The sequence below is a fragment of the Natrix helvetica genome, assembly GCF_964273705.1.
Source record: "Natrix helvetica genome assembly, chromosome: 1".
NCBI lineage: Eukaryota > Metazoa > Chordata > Lepidosauria > Squamata > Natricidae > Natrix > Natrix helvetica.
In genome coordinates, this window is record NC_138548.1 from 358,422,083 (window position 1) to 358,442,128 (window position 20,046).

General features: G+C 45.7%; 2 protein-coding genes across 2 annotated transcripts in view; one reads left to right on the top strand and one right to left on the bottom strand.

Moving 5' to 3' along the window:
- Nucleotides 1-20,046, top strand: part of LOC309397742 (uncharacterized protein) — a 295,216-nt gene that overhangs the window by 36,014 nt on the left and 239,156 nt on the right. The gene's annotated exons all lie outside the window — the stretch shown is intronic.
- LOC309397566 (uncharacterized protein) lies at nt 75-20,036 on the bottom strand. The gene is made up of 7 exons (XM_081963684.1): nt 19,412-20,036; nt 18,618-19,086; nt 17,068-17,150; nt 9,734-9,860; nt 6,823-7,232; nt 4,603-4,738; nt 75-1,787 (listed from the first exon to the last, which is right to left on the bottom strand). Exons 1-7 carry the CDS (start codon nt 19,727-19,729, stop codon nt 982-984), a joined length of 2,349 nt encoding a protein of 782 aa, XP_081819810.1. The 5' UTR covers nt 19,730-20,036; the 3' UTR covers nt 75-981.

The following is a 20,046-nucleotide window of genomic DNA, read 5'->3' on the forward strand; positions in this document are numbered from 1 at the left end:
AATCAGTTTGATATAAATTGATTGAAATTATTATCTGAATTTACACACTGACAAATTATTGTTATTTAGAATTGAGTTTTATGTTTAAATGAATACTACGAGTACGGGGGGCGGGGACACCTTCTACATATTGCAACTGCCAAAATTTGCAACTTATTCCACCACCCCTTTCCTTTTTATTTTTTAAAAAACCAATAAAATTTTGTTCAAAAAAACCAACAACAACAACAATCGCACCACTTAACGATGAATTTTCTGCTCCCAATTTATTTAGCTAAGTGAACTTCCTTCCTGCTGTGGCTGGCCAGTGGCCAGCAGAGCTGGCAGCAAAGTCAGACAGTGAGGAGATTGGGGAGGAACATGGGCCAGTCCTGGAGGCTGGGGAAGGCTTGGACGAGGGCTCTGTGTCGGAGGCCGAGACGGGGCTGAGGCCGTCTGGCAGTGATCAGGTGCCTACGGAGCTAGACAGCAGTGAGACAGAGGAATAGCTGGGGACTGTTCCCAGTGTGCGCATGCGCAGAGCTCCCTAAAGACAAGAACAACTCAGAAATCAGGGTAGACCTAGGAGTAAAGTCACAGTGGAAAGTAATTGGCCCCTCCCATAGGAAATCAAAGAGGAGCGAAAGGGGAGTGGGCTTTGCAGGAAACAATTCGGTCGGTCGGTCGTTAGATTCATTTCAGGAGTGTGAAGATCTGTCCATGAATCTCAGAGACTCTGTGCCCGGTCTTTCCTTCCACAGCACCTCCTTTGGGAAATATTGACATGGCAGCTTTCCAAGCTAGATAAGGTCTGTAGTCATGAGTATTCCTTTGAAAGACTGTTTGCCAAGCCTTGCTGAATGTGAATGAGAGGAATTCACATTTGTTTAATAAAAGGGGTTTTGTCGGGACTCTATCCTGTGGTTTTTTGGGAAGCCTAGATCAGAACACGTTAAATATGTTTAATACAGTGCAATATGTTTCTTGCCAACCTCATGTGATTCAAACAAGAAGGACCAACACTGATGCTTGCCCCATGCTTGGAGCACCGACCTCACAAGCTTTCTCCCCCCCGTGGATCCTTTTATGTCTGTCAAGTGCCGTCTTACGGGTGTAGCCTTTCCCACACTCAGCGCACCGATAGGGTTTCTCTCCCGTGTGGATTCTCCGGTGTCTGATAAGGCTGGATTTCCAGCTGAAACGTTCCCCGCAAACTGGGCACTGGCAGGCTTGCTCTCCAGGCTGCGCTTGGTGGGTTGCAATTGGGCAACTCCTCTGCCTGAGGCATTTGGCGCAGTCCCGTTCGCACTGGTGCGGCTTCTCCCCCTGGTGACTTTTTCTGTGGGTCATAAGGTCGATCCAGTGAGAGAAGGGTTTGTCGCACTGAGAGCACCTGTAAATCTTCTCTGCTATGTGAGCTCTCTCGTGGGTCACCAACTCTACGCTCTCCTTGAAGCACTTCCCACAATAGGAGCATTTATAGATGCGTTCGTTTTCCATCGGCGCATTTTGACTCTCCGAAGGATCGGCTCTTGGCTGGAGATTTCCAGAGAGATTAAAACTGGCCTCTCTTCCTTGGAGGGTTTTCGCGGGTCCGTTTGTAGACACCTCGTCACAAAACAAGGCTAAGTCAGGCTTTACCTCCGGTAAGCTGACCATGTCCTGCTTAATTTCGAGACTCTCCTGAGCGTTGGGGCCTTGGATGAGTTTCCCCAGGGCTCTTTCCAATAATTTCCCGTGGGGGTTTATCTCCTTTGGTTTTTCTAGCCGAAAACCATCCGTAGATTCCAGCGTTGAGTTTCCTGATCCTGGAAGATACCGAAATATAAAAGAGAGAACATACCATAGTTACCCATGGATAGTGCTCGATTTACAACCATTTGTTTAGTGGCCGTTCAAAGTTACAATACAATACAATACAATAGTAGAGTTGGAAGGGACCTTGGAGGTCTTCTAGTCCAACCCCCTGCCTAGGCAGGAAACCCTATATCGTTTCAGACAAATGGCTATCCAACATCTTCTTAAAGACTTCCAGTGTTGGGGCATTCACAACTTCTGGAGGCAACTTCTGTTCCACTGATTGTTCTAACTGTCAGGAAGTTTCTCCTCACTTCTAAGTTGCTTCTCTCCTTGATTAGTTTCCACTCATTGCTTCTTGTTCTACCCTCAGGTGCCTTGGAAAATAGTTTGACTCCCTCTTCTTTGTGGTGACCCCTGAGATATTGGAACACTGCTATCATGTCTCCCGTAGTCCTTCTTTCTCTTAAGCTAAACATACCCAGTTCCTGCAACCGTTCTTCCTGTGTTTTAGCCTCCAGTCCCCTAATCATCTTGGTTGCTCTTCTCTGCACTCTTTCTAGAGTCTCCACATCTTTTTTACATCGTGGCGACCAGAACTGAATGCAGTACTCCAAGTGTGGCCTTACCAAGGCATTATAAAGTGGTATTAACACTTCACATGATCTTGATTCTATCCCTCTGTTGATGCAGCCTAGGACTGTGTTGGCTTTTTTGGCAGCTGCTGCACACTGCTGGCTCATATTTAAATGGTTGTCCACTAGGACTCCCAAGATCCCTATCACGGTTACTACTGTTGAGCAAGTTAACGACACTGAAAAAAATGATTTATAATTGGGGTGAAATGCTCTGAAGTCTGCTACCAGGAAGCCTTTTCTGAGTCTGTAAAGTAGAACAGCGGAGGGGTGGTGGTGTTGACAGCTGTGCCGTAAGGTTTACATTCCCTAGAAAGCTGGATTTCTAGGGAACAGCGGATTGTTCCACAGCTGATCATCAGAACTTTTTAAAAACTTTTTTTAGCATTTTTTTTTTACTACCGGTTCGCTTTGATCATAAGCAGTCAATTTAGCCACCTCTGCTAACTCCATCAACTTTTGCAGCCATTTGTCCATTGTGGGAATCGAAATATCCTTCCTACATTGTGCATAAAATAGTCTTGCTGTTGTCAACATATATAACGGCAACGTTCCAAATCCCCCCCCCAAAAAAAAGTCTCTTTCCATTAAGCCCCAAAAGAAAACTTGTTGGTTTTACCTTTATATTCACTTTAAGAATTTTCTGTATTAGAAGGATACTGCAAAATCCCCATTCCCTCTCCACTCCAGGGGAAGGATACTGCAAAATCTCCATTCCCTCCCCACTCCAGGGGAAGGATACTGCAAAATCCCCATTCCCTCCCCACTCTGGTGGAAGGATACTGCAAAATCCCCATTCCCTCTCCACTCCAGGGGAAGGATACTGCAAAATCCCCATTCCCTCCCCACTCTGGTGGAAGGATACTGCAAAATCCCCATTCCCTCTCCACTCCAGGGGAAGGATACTGCAAAATCCCCATTCCCTCCCCACTCCAGGGGAAGGATACTGCAAAATCCCCATTCCCACCCCACTCCAGGGGAAGGATACTGCAAAATCCCCATTCCCTCCCCACTCTGGTGGAAGGATACTGCAAAATCCCCATTCCCTCTCCACTCCAGGGGAAGGATACTGCAAAATCCCCATTCCCTCCCCACTCCAGGGGAAGGATACTGCAAAATCCCCATTCCCACCCCACTCCAGGGGAAGGATACTGCAAAATCCCCATTCCCTCCCCACTCTGGTGGAAGGATACTGCAAAATCCCCATTCCCTCCCCACTCCAGGGGAAGGATACTGCAAAATCCCCATTCCCTCCCCACTCCAGGGGAAGGATACTGCAAAATCCCCATTCCCTCTCCACTCCAGGGGAAGGATACTGCAAAATCTCCATTCCCACCCCACTCTGGGGCCAGCCAGAGGTGGCATTTGCCAGTTCTCCAAACTACTTAAAATTTTCACTACTAGTTCTCCAGAACCTGTCAGAACCTGTTGAATTTCACCCGTATCAGACCTTAGGGACCACTAAATTCATAATTTTAAATCCCGCGGACCACTAATATGATTTTTTAAAAGATAAATAGTATTTAGTACGATATAAAAAATGCAAATAATTTTTCGGCCACCAAAATTTTCTGAGAGACCACCAGTGGTCCACGGACCACCAGTTGGTGACCGCTGTTCTGGATATCTTGCCTGGTATTAAATACCAGTGATACATCATCTTAAAGAACTTTTCTTTTAAGTTATAATTGAATGTAAATTTTAAATCTTCCTTTCGGCTTTTAAACTGATTATGGACCGTTTTTATATATTTGTATATTGGCCTTTATCATGCTTTTTACTGGATGTTGTTTTAACCAGTGGTGAGCTGCCCAGAGTTGCTATCTGAAATGGGCAGCCATACAAATTGGAAAAAATATATATTAGTATATATTAGTATATGCATTTTATTGTTTCCTAATTCTAAACATCATAAAAGTAATAACGTAATAGAAAATAATAATAAAAACATCCTGTGACCATTTAAAAAAAAACAACATCATCAAACAACATCTGCCTCTCCGGGGTCCTTGGGAAGAACTTGATAATTAAATAAACACGCCAAATCCAGTCTAAACATCTGGCTGCAACCAATCATAATAGTAACAAGGTGGTTCTGGGGATTTGGTGTTCTAAGGGAGGTGGGAACTATGCCAAAGATTCAATGATACTGTACTTCAATCAGAGGCACCACCAGAATTCTGGAACACACCTGAACCTGGCCCCTGATAGGCCTTTCCCAGGAAGTCACCTTCTTGGCTGGTCTCCTTCCAATGTTGGATCTTCACTCTGCCCAATGGTTCCTGTATTGGTGTGGAGGAATTGATGTCTGCCAGAGGTCTTCTTACCTGAAAGAAGAAAGAAGGCAATGCAGCCATGATTACGGTGTGTGTGTATCAATATTAGGGCCTCAACTGTCCTCATCTACACCCCACCATTCCCCCTTTAGTGCGTTTCACACAGTCGGGACAACGAACCCACTTGTGCAAATGGAGTGCGCACATACAGGAGGGGAAGCGCGCATGCACGCCCTGTCCATGACCCGGTTCCAAAAGGCTCAAGGCCTAGTAGTAAGTCATGGGCCAGGGGTAGGAGACCCCTGCTCTAAGAAGCTGGCAGCTGGCGATCAGCAGAAGTAGCCTGCAGTACTGCACTCTAACCACTGCGCCACCGCGACTCATATAACCCAGGGGTATCAAACTCGATTTCATTGAGGGACGCATCAGGGTTGTGCTTGACCTCGGGGCACGGGGTGGATGTGGCCAGGGTGGGTGACATGACGTCACTCATGTCGGGGTTGCCTGTGGTGGCTTGAGCACTCTGCCCGTGAAAACGGGCTCCCAAGCTACGTTCCCTCTAAGGTGCGCGGATGCGCGGGCGCGCAGGTGGCAAGAAAACACCGCGCAGCAGGTTTGAACTGCCACGCAGTGATTTCTATTGCCACAGGCTTTGGAAGCTGGGGAGGTCCTTTGCAGGCAGCTAGAACGGGCCGCCCGCAAAGGACTTCCTCAGACTTGCTTTGAGGAGCACGGGGCGACTGAGGCTAGTTGTGAAGCCCCAAAGCCCCCACCGCCACCGGAAGAACTGCTGCCACCTCCTCCTTCTCCTCCTCTAACAGGCAGCACTGCCGGATTTGCCGCCCGGTGCTGCGGCTGAGATGAAGCCGCCAAAGCTCCAGCCGGCATCTCCGCGCGTGGCAGCGGCGCCTCCCCTCCGCTCGGAGCACCTGAGCTCAGTCAGCGCTGGGTTACCCCTGCCCCCTCCTCCTCTTCCGCTGTGCTTTTGAGGAGCCATGAGGCTGCAGGAGCCAGTAGGAAGGCCGGGGGGGGGGGGGGAGCAGGGGAAAAAAAGCCTCATGGCTCCTCAAAAGCACGGAAGAGGGGGAGGGGGCAGAGGTAACCCAGCGCTGAGCTCAGGAGCAAATCTGGTGATTCTGTTGGAGGAGGAGGAGGTAGCAGCAGTTATTCTGGTGGCAACTCGTCGGCATCTTCAGCAGCAGCCCTGCCCACAATGAAGAAAGCAAAGATGAAGCAGATCCACGCAGATGACGTCGCTGCAACATGACTGGAGGAGGAATTCTGGGAGTTGAAGTCCACAAGTCTTAAAGCTGTCAGGTTTTAAGACCTCTGCGTTTTTTTCTAGAGGTGGAAGGGTCTTGTAACTTGACAGCTTTAAGACTTCCATGCTTCAAATGCCAGAGTTCCTGAGCCAACAGGACTGGAGGAGGAATTCTGGGAGTTGAAGTCCACAAATCTTAAAGCTGTCAGGTTTGAAGACCCCTGGGTTTTTTTTTCCCTAAAGGGTTAGGGGTGCAAGGGTCTTGTAACTTGACAGCTTTAAGAGTTGCGTGCTTCAAATGCCAGAGTTTCTGAGCCAACATTTTGGTTGCTAAGCAGGAGCGTTGTTAAGTGATACTGATATTATATAACACTTTGAATTAAGCGTGTACCTTGAAGAAACATAACTTTGAGTTTCAAATAATACTGATTTCGTTGTTGTCTTAGGTGACATCTGTGAAAAAAATTCGGGTGCTCAGGCATGAAAATGTGCCGCTCAAACACTATACTTTTCTGCTCTAAAAAATTAGAGGGAACATTGCTCCCAAGCTCTGTTTTCAGCTGCAATGGCCTCCTGCAGCCCTCTGCCAATGAAAATGGAGCTCAGTCTCCTGAGCTCCGTTTTCGCTGGAAGGGCAACACAGGTTGGTCCTTTGCTTTTTTCAGGGCGGTCCTGCGGGCCAGATGTAAGCACCCCATTGGCCGGATCTGGCTCGCGGGACTTGAGTTTGACACCCCTGACGTAATCGTTGCTCCCCCACCCCCAACCCCATTTTCAATCATCTCTCTTTCTTAGCATGCTCAACCTTAACATTTTGGGGGTGCCTTCTGAAATATCACGAGGGCAGTGGCTGCTGAATGGGATCGACTCTCACTTTTTCATCCAGCCTGCCTTGGGTCTCTCCGTTCAGGCTCTCCTCTTCAAGTCCGAGCTCCCGGTTTACTTTCACGGGGTCAGCGAAGCTGGGGGACATTTCCCCGCTGAAGCTGATCTGGGTCTGCAGCATGTCCTCTTCATTAGCTTCGGCTTCCCAACAATTTGGGGATTCTCTAAATTCCAAGGAGGGAGGAGAAAACGCCACCGTTTTCAAGGAATACTGGCACTCCTGCTCAGGCTCAGTGGCTGAACTCTGCCCCAAGCTGCACGAAGTCTTTAGCTCGCTTTCAGTGGGGTGCTGGAAAAGGGGGCGGATTTTTCCTTCTCCGTCTTCCGCTTTCTGCTCAGGTTTGTCAGCTGCTTCTGCCTCCTGGTCCTCAGCATTTATTTCTGGCTGGAGCTCCTGGACTGAGAAGGAAAAGCTTTGCTGGTAAATTTAGGCAACAGCATTGCCCCCATTCCCAGGCTCACAGCCATAGAGAAGAGAGAGAGAGGGAAAGAGAGGGAGAGACAGGGGGAAGAAGGCAGGAAGAGGAGGAAGAAGAAGAGGGAGGGACGGAGGAAGGGAGGCAGGAAGAGGAGGAAGGGGAGAAGGAGAGAGGGGAGGGAAGAGGAAAAGAGAGGAAGGGAAAAGGAAAGGGGACAGATGAGAACGAAGGAGAGAAAGAGAATGGGAGAGAGAAAGAGGAAGGAGAAAGAAGGCAGAGAGGTGAGGAGAGAGAAAGGAAAGAGAGAGAGAGGTGAGAGGACAGAAAGAGAAGGGAATACTGTGTTTCCCCAAAAATAAGACCGGGTCTTATATTAATTTTTGCTCCAAAAGACACATTAGGGGTTATTTTCTGGTTAGGTCTTGTTTTGGGGGAAATACGGTACTAAATGCGGCCGTCTATCCGACAAGCTTAACTGGGGCTTATTTTGGGGGTAGGCCTTATATTACGTGCATCCTGAAAAACCATGCTACGGCTTATTTTCTGGGTATTTTTTTGGGGGGGGAACACGATAGTAGAAGGTAGTGGGATGGAGAGATGGCAGAAGGAGAGGGGGAAGGAAATGAGGGGAGAGAAGGGGAGAGAAGAGGATAAGAGAGAAGAGAGGGGGGGAAGGGGAGAGAGTGTCAGCTTTTTTTTGGATCTTTGGCTGCCACGTTTTTTATTATTCTACTATGCCTTATTCTATTGTGGAAAGATGGGAGGGGGGCTTCTCCCCCACACCCACAATTCCATCACATGGTCCAATCTCCCACTGCCACGCTGGCGGTTCCACCCATCCAGTTCTGGTCAGGTGCAGAGGTGCAGAGACAAAGGATGACCTTGGGCTTCTAGAAAGGAATTTTGTTTTGGCTACACAGTAGGTAACTCCGTACAATCCCCCCTACCATTTCCCCACAATAGAAAAAGGCATAGTAGAATGCCAGGCCAAAGATCCAAAGGAAAGCTGCAGGCCTGACAGGAAGGAGAGAGGGAATGGGGGGGGGTAGAAGAAAGAGAGGGAAGAGGGAGAATAGAAATCAGGCTCTGTAAAACCCAATTCTGAAAAAAAGCAGCTGTTGGGGTTGGCCAACCACACCCTCAGGCAGCATCAGGCCTTTCCCCAATGTCTTTGCAACCTCTTCACTGCCAACCACACTTTCCCCCAGGGATGGGGAGGAAGGGAGAAAATTAGCTGCCATCTTATTTCTAATTAATACCCCCAAAAGGAAACTACATCCAAGATCTTTGTCTGGAACGGTATAGGGTTTCCTGCCTAGGCAGGGGGTTGGACTAGAAGACCTCCAAGGTCCCGTCCAACTCTACTATTGTATTGTATCTCCATCAATGATTTGGATGAGGGAATAAATGGGGAACTCATCAAATTTGCAGATGACACCAAGCTGGCAGGAATAGCCAACACTCCAGAAGATAGGCTTAAGATACAGAAGGATCTTGACAAACTTGAACATTGGGCACTATCTAATAAAATGAAATTCAATGGTGAAAAGAGTAAGGTTCTACATTTAGGCAACAAAAATGGAATGCACAGGTACAGTATAGGTGGTACCTTGCTCAACAGTAGTAACTGTGAAAGGGATCTTGGAGTTCTAGTGGACAACCATTTAAATAGGAGCCAGCTGTGTGTAGCAGCTGCCAAAAAAGCCAACACAGTCCTAGGCTGCATCAACAGAGGGATAGAATCAAGATCACGTGAAGTGTGAATACCACTTTATAAGGCCTTGGTAAGGCCACACTTGGAATACTGCATTCAGTTTTGGTCGGCACGATGTAAAAAAGATGTGGAGACTCTAGAAAGAGTGCAGAGAAGAGCAACCAAGAGGATTAGGGGACTGGAGACTAAAACATATGAAGAACGGTTGCAGGAACTAGGTATGTCTAGCTTAAGAGAAAGAAGGACTAGGGGAGACATGATAGCAGTGTCCCAATATCTCAGGGGTTGCCACAAAGAAGAGAGAGTCAAACTATTCTCCAAGGCACCTGAGGGTAGAACAAGAAGCAATGGGTGGAAACTAATCAAGGAGAGAAGCAACTTAGAACTGAGGAGAAATTTCCTGACAGTGAGAACAATTAATCAGTGGAACAGAAGTTGCCTCCAGAAGTTGTGAACGCCCCAACACTAGAAGTCTTTAAGAAGTTGGATAGCCATTTGTCTGAAACGGTATAGGGTTTCCTGCCTAGGCAGGGGGTTGAACTAGAAGACCTCCAAGGTCCCTTCCAACTCTGCTATTGTATTGTATTGTATCTTAGTGGGCGGGGGGGAGTAACTGTGCAGCAAGATTCAGCTGCAGGGAGAGTTGGGCCGGCAGACTTTTGCTAGCCGACAACTCCAGCCAGCTGGACCTGCTTCTACCGGAAACTGTGGCGCCATAGGAAGGAAGGAAGAACAATTTGACTGAGTGGAAGCCCAGGGATCCTTACTTAGAGAGGCCACCATCCCAGAATTTTCCGCCATAACCTCCCGGTATAGGTCTTGCTGCTCTGCATCCAACAGCATCCATTCCTCGTCGGTAAAACGCACAGCCACATCTTCAAAGCTCAGAAGGCCCTGTGAAGCGGACAAAGGACGTGTACGTTTATTCCTATTCCACATGAAGCACAGGTGGTCCTCGACTTACAGCGGTTCATTTAGTGACCGTTTGGCAATACCATGTCAAGTGAAAAAAAGGACTCTGGACCATTTTTTACGCTTATGGCCGTCGCGGCACTTCCCCTCCGGTCACGCGATTTGCGTTCGGGCGTTTAACAACTGACTCGTATTTATTATATATGTGCTGCCGAAGCGAGCCCAACGGACTCATATTTATGACGGTTGCGGGCGTCCCGGGGTCATGGGATCCCCTTTTGCGACCAATGGAATCTGGTTCACTTCACAACCAGGTTATCAATTTATCAGCGGCAGTGATTCACTTAACACAGGGGTGTCCAAACTTGGGAACTTTAAGACTTGTGGACTTCAACTCCCAGAATTCCCCAACCAGCCAGCCATGGCTGGGGAATTCTGGGAGTTGAAGTCCACAAGTCTTAAAGTTCCCAAGTTTGGACACCCCTGACTTAACAGCTGTTGCAAGGAAGGTCATAAAACGGGCCAAAGCTCACTTTAACAAACGTCTTGCTTAACAACAGAAATTTTTGGCCTCGAGCGTGGTCGTAAGTCGAGGGCTACCTGTGTAACAGTTGCAGGATCCTGGGGTCAGGTGATATGCCATCCTAGCTGGCTTTCCCACAAGCAACGTCCATGGGGAAGCCACCAGGGAAGGCCGCAAATCGAGATTGCATGATGTTTCACGTAACGGCAGCGATTCCCTTACCGACTACAGCAAAAAAAATGTTCCCAGAATCAGGGTATCGCATAATGCCTGGCTTAACGACCCCCCACTGCTACTCAGTGAATTTTCCAGTCCCAACTGTGGTCGTTAAGTTGAGGCGTACGTGTAGCGTCACTTCAAGCGACGGGGAGGGTTTGGGTGGGGCAGGTTCAAAACAGGCTCAAAGCGTTTAATGAAGCCCCTCCTCTTTCTAGTGGCCAGAAGGCGGAGCTCAGAGGTTGCCCACAGGTGTTCTAAAGCAGAGGTCCTCAACCTGTGGGCCATGGCCCACTATTGGATGGGGTAAATGTGCCTGCACAGTGTTGTGGCCCAGCAGCGGCCGGCTGAGCTGTTGGTGGACTCTGACAGCTCAGACCATTCTGGAACTGCTCTGGAGGATGAGGAAGACTCTGGAGGGTGTTTGGAGTCAGAGCAGGGACTAGAGAGGCCTGTTGGCCACCAGGTGGCATCTGAGTCAGGGAGCAGTGAGGAGGAACAGAGGGAGGTTGTCCCTGATGTGCGTATGCGTTGAATTGATAGGAGAAAGGAACAGCTGTGGAGAAGACATCATAGAAGGAAGTAAGGACAGCTGGCTAAGGGTGTGGCCGTTCCCAAAGAGCGACGGGAGGGGAATCTTTGCAGGAAACAACAGTCCATTTTACTAGCCTTTGAGAAAGCATTCCATAAGTTTAATCTTGGTTTCTTGAAGATAGCTTTCTAGGCTCCTAGCCAAGGGGTGGCTTTATCTTTGTAATTAGTCATGGCAGACAGCCAAGCCTGTGTCTGCATATTCATTGGAATCCCGGGATAGAACACACATCCTCACTTGTGCTAGAGTTGCATCACACGGGCACTAGTATCACCGCGAGCATCGCAGACACGCTCACGGTCATTTGTGTCACACGCATGCTCGTGACCCTTTGGCATGTGCACACGCGTGCATAAATGCGCCCGCCCGCTCCCCAACCCTGGTTTGCCAACCCAGAAAGGTTGGGGAACTCTGTTCTAAAGCAGGGAGGGGTCTCTAACCTTGGCAACTTTAAGACTTGTGGACTTCAACTCCCAGAATTCTTTGCTGGCAGAGGAATTCTGGGAGTTGAAGTCCACAAGTCTTAAAGTTGCCAAGGTTGGAGACCCCTGCTCTAAAGCAAGCATTTTTTTAATCCCCTGTTAGTCTGTTAGCTAAAGAACATTACCCACTACAGCATAACTGTAAGAAGCCACACTGTTCCAACGACCTGTCAACAAGCGAACCAATCAGCTGCTCAGAATTTAAACATCGCTCCAAACGAACAGCCAATCACACAACCAACTGGCCTCACAAGATGTTTATAGGCTAACGAGGGACAGGACTAGAAAAATCTGACTGATGATGTTAACTAGTCTGGTAACGAAACGTTCAGAAATTAAATTGAAACAGCATGGAGAGCAAACCACTGCCAAACATTACCCATCATCCATGACCTGCAACGTGATAGCCACTCGTGGTTTTACAGGAGAACAAGTCCTGCCTTTTGATATGATTTCTACTCTCTCTCTCTCTCTCTCTCTCTCTTTTTTTTTTTTGTTGCCCTAATTTCCAGGAATCTCGCCACATTTTTTGCAAAATCCTAAAATTCAGTGGAACGTGGCTTGAAAAACCCTGCTCTAAAGCTTCCCATCTCCCACGAGTAGAATAATAATAGTAATAGTAATATTAACAACAAACAAACAACAACAAACAACAACAACAATAATACCATTTGATCAGTGGGTGCAGCAAAATTTCACAAACTGACTACCTACAACGCCATGACCAATTTGCTAAAATGATACACTGGAAATTGTGCCAGACGTTTGGATTTGAGTAGAGCAAAAACCACTGGGAACATCAGGCTGAGAAGGTTCTAGAGCAGTGTTTCTCAACCTTGGCAACTTGAAGATGTCTGGACTTCAACTCCCAGCGTTCCCTGGGAGTTGAAGCCCGGACACCTTCAAGTTGCCAAGGTTGAGAAACACTGTTCTAGAGAATGAAAAAGTCAACATCTTGTGGGATTTCAGAATTCAGACTGACAGGCACTTGGCCTACAACACACCTGACAGAACAATAGTTGAAAAGAAAAAAAAGTTTGGTTCATTGACATTGCAATACCTGGTGATGCGCGAATTGAAGATAAGCAGCAAGAAAAAAATCACAAAGTACTGAGACTTGCAAATTGAAGTTGAGGGACTGTAGAAAAAGAAATCAAGTGTTGTCCCGATTGTAATTGGAGCCCTTGGAGCAATACCTAAAGGGCTACCTCGCTATTTGAAGATTCTAAATCTATTGGATTTGAACATTCTTGGACATCCTACTCGGAACAGCTTATATCCTCCGACATTACCTTAACAGTTCCTAGGTCCTTGGTTAGGACTTGAGTTGTTGAGCTACCAACCAGCCCCAAAGGCTGTGAACCTCACCAAAGATTAACCACATAATAATAATAGAAATCGTGTGTTGTCCCAATTGTAATTGGAGCCCTTGGAGCAATACCTAAAGGACTACCTCGCTATTTGGAAATTTTAAATTTATCAGATTTGAACATTCTGATTCTACAAAAAACCGCCCTACTTGGAACAGCTTATATCCTTCAACGTTACCTTAACAGTTCCTAGGTCCTTGGTTAGGACTCGAGCTGTTGAGCTACCAACCAGCCCCAAAGGCTGTGAATCTCACCAAAGATTAACCACGCAATAATAATAATAATAATAATAATAATAATAATAATAATAATAATAATAACAACTCCGCCATTGCCGGTCCCAAGCCCGGATGAGAAAGGAGGAGGGTTGGGGTCAGGTTGGCAACCTGGCCCCATAAAAAAAACTCGCCAACCCATACAACATGGTGAAAAAAACGAATAAAAATTCTATACCGCATCGGTCGTCGCGCGGGTTAACAAGGGCCGCAGCGGATGTTGAGGTCCCTGGGCATCCGTCGACAAGTGGGCTACAAGTGGACCAGCCAACAAAACGACAGAAATATAGTGCAGATGAAAATCGTGCCATAATGGCCTGTTATTACAACTCAGAGCCAAAAAAAAGAGGCTATTTAAAGCGAATGTATGATTTATGGAAACAACAATATCCAGATTCAAATGTTAGTGGACAACGACTAGCAGATCAAAGGCGATTTATTATACGAAATAAAGTGTTTAGCGAAGTTGAACTTGAGGAAATTCAGGCAAATTGCAAAAAAACAACAACAACATCACAAGAGGAAATAAGTGATACTCATGACACAACTAAAGAAATCATAGGAGAACTCTCAGAGAAAGCTGCCGGAGAGGAAATAAAAACACTACCACCAGAACTAGTTACCATTGAACCAACTGATGAACCAACTCAAAAACAAAATGAACTGAAGGACAAGATCATGGAGCATTTTCTGGCTAGGGAGGAAAGGCAACGTTTACCATCATTAAAAACTGTCCCTAAGAAAATTTTGGGTCCTATCATGAAAATGGTTAATGCAGTGCTTTCAACAATTGAATCGGGATCCATCTTGGAAACAAATCAGTTAATGTACAGTGCAGCTGTAATAGTCACTAATGAACTAGGCATTAAAATCAAAGTACCTAATCACACAATGGAAAAAGCATCAAAGCCAAAGTGGAAAATCCGATTAGAACAAAAAGTCAAAAAATTAAGGGCAGATGCTAGCAACTTAAAGAACATGCATGAGCAACGGCTTAAAAACAGAAAAATCATAGATCAGCTAATCAGAAGATATAGATTGGATACAAGAAACATTAATGAAGCTGTAGAGATTGTAAAACAGCAGATAACAGCAACAGCTAGAAAAATTGAAAGATATGAGGCACGAATCATCCAGTATAAACAAAATCAACAATTTCGATCAGACCAACGGCGTTTTTATCAAAGTCTTAATGTGAATGGTGGCACCAAAATTCAAAAACCAGAAAAGCAGGCCACAGCTGAATTCTGGAAAGAATTGTGGGGAAATGCAAAGGACTACAATAAGGAAGCAAAGTGGATACATGACTTTGAGGAAAGCATTGGTAACAAACAAATGCAAGTATTAGAAATAACAACTGAGATGGTCAAAAATCGAGTAAAAAAAGTAAAGAATTGGACATCACCTGGAAATGACCAATTACATGGTTTCTGGCTCAAATATCTGACCAGTTTACATGCAGTGTTGGCCAGGCAACTGAATGAAATTTTACAAAATGGTCAAATTGATGAATGGTTGACAACTGGAAAAACATACTTGATTCAGAAAGATGCAACTGAAGGAACAATACCTGAAAACTACAGACCAATAACATGCTTGCCAACAACCTTTAAATTACTCACAGGCATTATTGCAGATAACTTTATGGATTATTTGGAAACAAACAACATCTTGCCAGTAGAGCAAAAAGGCAACAAAAGAAGGAGTAGGGGCACAAAAGATCAGCTCCTAATTGATAAAATGATATTAGAAAATTGTAAGAAAAGAAAAACGAACTTGAATATGGTCTGGATTGATTATAAAAAAGCATTCGACTCATTGCCACATAGTTGGATCATAAAATGCTTAGAAACAACTGACATTAGCAAAAATATTACATCCTTCACTGAAAAGGCGATGAAACAATGGAGAACTGAGTTGGCAGTAGGGAATGAGAACTATGGAATGGTTAATATCAAGCGAGGAATTTTCCAGGGTGATTCACTTTCACCTCTTCTCTTCATCATCGCGATGATCCCACTATCAGTAATCTTAAAAAAAATGAAATTAGGCTACCAAACAGCCAAAGAAGCTGAAAAAATTTCACATTTATTATATATGGATGATTTGAAACTCTATGGAAAGTCAGAAATAGAAATCCAATCACTGACAAACACAGTCCGAGTATTCAGCACCGATATTTCAATGCAGTTTGGCATGGAAAAATGTGCCACTGTATCCATAAAAAGGGGCAAAATCACTACATGTGAGGGAATTGAAATGCCCAATGGCCAACTAATTAAATGCAACGAAAATGAAGCCTACAAATACTTAGGCATTTTGCAGTTGGATAACATCAAACATGGAGAAGTAAAAACTATTGTCAGGAGAGAGTACACCAACAGAGTTAGGAAAATTTTGAAATCTAAATTAAATGGTGGAAATACAATCAAGGCCATAAATACCTGGGCAATACCAGTTATAAGATACACAGCTGGTATAGGTAACTGGACACAAGCTGATTTGGACATTTTGGACCGAAAAACCAGGAAACTAATGACAATGCACTACAGTTTACATCCACGTGGTGACACTGATAGACTATACCTGCCCCGAAAATCAGGTGGCAGAGGACTATTACAAGTGAAGCAAATAGTTGAAGAAGAAAAACATGCACTAGCTGATTATTTAAAAGAAAGTCAAGAACATCTATTAATCGAAGTAAAGAACAAAAATCTACTGAAGGCCCAACAGACGAAACAAGAATACAGAAAAGATGTGATAAAATCAAGAATGGAGAGTTGGCAGAACAAAGCCTTACATGGTCAATTTCTGGAAAAAATAAAAGATAAAGTGGACAATGAAAAAACTTGGTTATGGTTAACAACAGGTACATTAAAGAAAGAAACAGAGTCACTAATCCTGGCTGCGCAAGAACAAGCTATCCGAACAAATGCCATTAAGGCCAAAATCGAAAAATCCTCTGATGATGCCAAATGCAGACTCTGCAAAGAAGTTGATGAAACTGTTGACCACATACTCAGCTGCTGTAAAAAAATCGCACAGACTGATTATAAATTGCGGCACAATTCAGTAGCACAAATGATCCACTGGAATTTGTGCAAAAATTATAACATTAAAACAACAACAAACTGGTGGGAACATAAGCCTGAAAAAGTCACTGAAAATCAGATGGTCAAGATCCTGTGGGATTTTCGTATACAAACAGACAAAATACTAGCGCATAATACACCAGACATCACACTGGTTGAGAAAAAGAAGGTTACAATCATAGACATCGCAATACCAGGTGATAGCAGGGTCGAGGAGAAGGAACATGAAAAAGTCGTGAAATACCAGGACTTAAAAATTGAAATCCAACTATTATGGCACAAACCAGCAGTGGTAATTCCAGTGGTAATCGGCACACTGGGTGCTATTCCAAAAGCACTGGAATTACATTTAAAACAGTTAAAACTTGACAAAATCACCATCAGTCAAATGCAAAAAGCTGCACTGCTTGGATCTGCACGTATATTGCGAAAATACGTTACGACGTCCTAGGCCCCTGGGTGGGGCCCGACTAGTAATCAATGCCAAATCCAGCGAATCAACTGGCCGCTATGATACAATCGTATAATAATAATAATAATAATAATAATAATAATAATAATAATAATAATAAGAAGAAGTAGTAGTAGTAGTAGTAGTAGTAGTAGTAGTAGTAGTAGTAGTTGCTGTTGTAGTTATACCTGGCTGAACGGCCTAGCAGTCATTCCTTGGTCACTAGAAAAACTCCCCAGTTCCACAGTTGTCTGAAGAAGTTCCGTGGGATCTAAGAAGAAAGCAGATTTTTAATCCTCGTTGACATTCATCACATTTCTCTTCCATGAGGGAACAGATACTGGAGGTTATTAAAAAGCCCGAATTCAACTTGAATACTCTCGCAAAAAATGGTCACGTCAGTTTTTAGTCTGAACAGTCGTAAGTCGAGGGCTACACGTGTGACGAGAAGGAGCATGTGTTACAGTTGGGCAAGCAGCCTCTGACGCTGGTCTTGCTCCTAGAAATGGCAGATCTCCTGCCTAAAAAAGGTAGACCAGGAGATGTTACACTTCCAGTGTTCGGCAGCCCTACAACCTTCCTTGTGAGGCGTCGCTCCAGTTGCTAAATGGAGCCTCCCCGTTCAGAGGCCGTAGATAGTTCTGAAGAAGAGGCTTGGGAGCAATAGCAATGTATTTAGACTTATATACCGCTTCACAGTGCTTTGCAGCCCTAAGTAGTTAACACAGTCAGCATGTCGCTTCCCCCTGCCCCCAAATAATCGGGGTCTTCATTCTCCTGACCTCAGAAGAACAGAAGGCTGAGTCAATCTTGAACTGGTCGGGCTCGAACTGCTGAACTGCTGGCAGTCGGCAGAAACAGCCTGCAATTTAGTCGCGAATTGTAACAACAGTTGAGCGGAGAATGTATGGGGCTAAGCGAGAAATTTGTTAAGTGAGTTTTGCCCCATTTTACGACTTTTCTTGCCACAATTGTTAAGTGGGTGACTTCTTCAGTTGTTTAAATTAGTCACACAGTTGTGAATCTGATTTCCCCGTAGACCAGCGGTTCTCAACCTTCCCAATGCCGCAACCCTTTAACACAGTTCCTCATGTTGTGGTGACCCCCAACCATAAAATCGGTGTCTCGGTTCCTAAGACCATCGAAAATATGTGTTTTCCGATGGTCTTAGGCGACCCCTGTGAAAGGGTCGTTCGACCCCCAAAGGGGTCCTGATCCACAGGTTGAGAACCACTGCCATAGACATTGCTTGTCAGAAGGTTGCAAAAGGAGATCCCCAGACCCAGGACGTTGCAACCGTCGTAAATGTGAGACAGTTGTCAAGCATCCAATCCAATCACGCATCCAAGGGGGTGCTGCAATGTGTGGGAAATGGTCATAAGTCACTTTTTTCAGCGACGTTCCATAAATGAACTGTTGTAAGTTAAGGACTACCTGTACTGCATTCTAAGCATTGCGCCACCACGGCTCTTAAAAGAACAGCTGGACCTGCTGCAGGTCAATCGAGGACCGGATCTGCCCCTACACTGATTTGGATCAACAGAGCATTTATTGCAATGTATTTCATGTCTTGCACAGAGATCTCGCTGACTTTTTTTGCCTTTCTCTCCTCTCTTCCCCTCACCCCACCCCCAAAAGAAAACCTTTAACTCACGAGCTCCTGGACGCCCCTTGCATTTCTCCTCCCCAAAGGCACCTCACAATCAGCCCCGGTTACTGCCTCGAAAAGAAAACGCACCTGCATCCCCAGTTCCGCCGGGTTTTGTCACTTGGGAATGTGCGTCAGCAAGCACAATGAAGAGCTGGGATTTGGTGGCTTCCACCTGTTCGGGCGGAAGTTTCCGCAAAGAATCCGCAACAGCCAGAGCAAACGTTGTGTATTCATCATTGCGACGGCCGTTATCGGGATTCAACAGTGACATCATCGCAGTTTGAAGTTGCTCCCGACGTAGAGTGACCAAAGCATCCAGTATCTCATCCTTTCCCATCTTCTTCCTCCTTTTCCTCGACTGGGGGACTGGTGCTTTTCTGGGTGACCCAGTGAGCACACTGCTTGAACTCTCCTCCTCCTCCTCATCGTCGCTACTGCGCAGTGAGAAGACACCCGAATGCTTCGATGCGAGGTGTGATGTGAATGAGATGTCCTCCATCTTGGAGGTTGAATCCAAAAAGCCTTTCTCTAGAGGGCCTGGCGTGACATCCTCAGGCTGCAATTATATAATTCGTGCCAATCCAAACAGACAGAGACGTTGTTACATACATAACACTTTTAAAGACATCAATGTAATTAGCATTTTTAAAAAATCTAATGAAAGTAAGTAGAGCTGATTTGTACAGAACTGTTCGCACTACGTTATGAATGTGATGCTATTTGCTTTGAGAATGCAATGCTATTTGCTTATGTATGTCTGGGTCAGAACAGAGGTGATTATCGTCAGCTCAAAATGCGGAAGGAATGTGTTTGTGGGTCAAAAGAGACCATGTACACAGTTCTCTACAAATATAAGCATGTTCTAGATTAGGTTTTCTTACCTCCGCTGCAGCACCGTTGACATTCACTTGGGTTTCCCAGAGTTTTACAAATCCTTCCAGCCAGGACAGCATTAAAGAGTGGGCCAGCGGTCCTGGATCCCTGCTCTTTGTTTTCATTCTTTTTTTCAGCCTGGCAAATTTGTCCCGCAGTTGCTTCCACTTTTCTCTGCCTCGGTTTGGATCCTCCTCCAAAGCTCTTCCAATTTCTCTCCCCGAATGGGCTGCCGTCTCCTGGCTCTTGTAGTCCCTGCCCGCCACGTTGTGCAAATGTTGATATCTCCTCACTTTGTGGGCCAGTCTCTCCTCCAGCTGCTCCATTTTGCCGTTTGAACGTGCCTCGCCTTCCTCCCGTCTCCCAACGAAACTTCCTAACAATGAGAACAATTAACTAGACTTGCTTCCAGAGGTTATGGATGCTCCATAATGGTCTCCTGCTTGAACAGGGGGTTGGGCTAGATGACCTCCAGGATCCCTGCCAGTCCCAGCTCTATTCTGAATCCGCTCCAGAGGGTTTCCTCCATCAGTGACACATGTCTAGCACAGATCTGGAGGTCTGTCCCATGGCAATAGACAGACAGATAGAGCGGCACACAACTTCCGTAACCGAGGAAGGAAAAGTGAACGTTCTCCTACGA

Coding starts and splice junctions, on each gene's coding strand:
- LOC309397566 (XM_081963684.1), bottom strand. CDS start 19,729: ATGGAGCAGCTGGAGGAGAGACTGGCCCACAAAGTGAGGAGATATCAA. Junction 19,087..19,411: donor TCAACGGTGCTGCAGCGGAG/GTAAGAAAACCT, acceptor ATATAATTGCAG/CCTGAGGATGTCACGCCAGG. Junction 1,788..4,602: donor CTATCAGGGGCCAGGTTCAG/GTGTGTTCCAGA, acceptor GGTATCTTCCAG/GATCAGGAAACTCAACGCTG.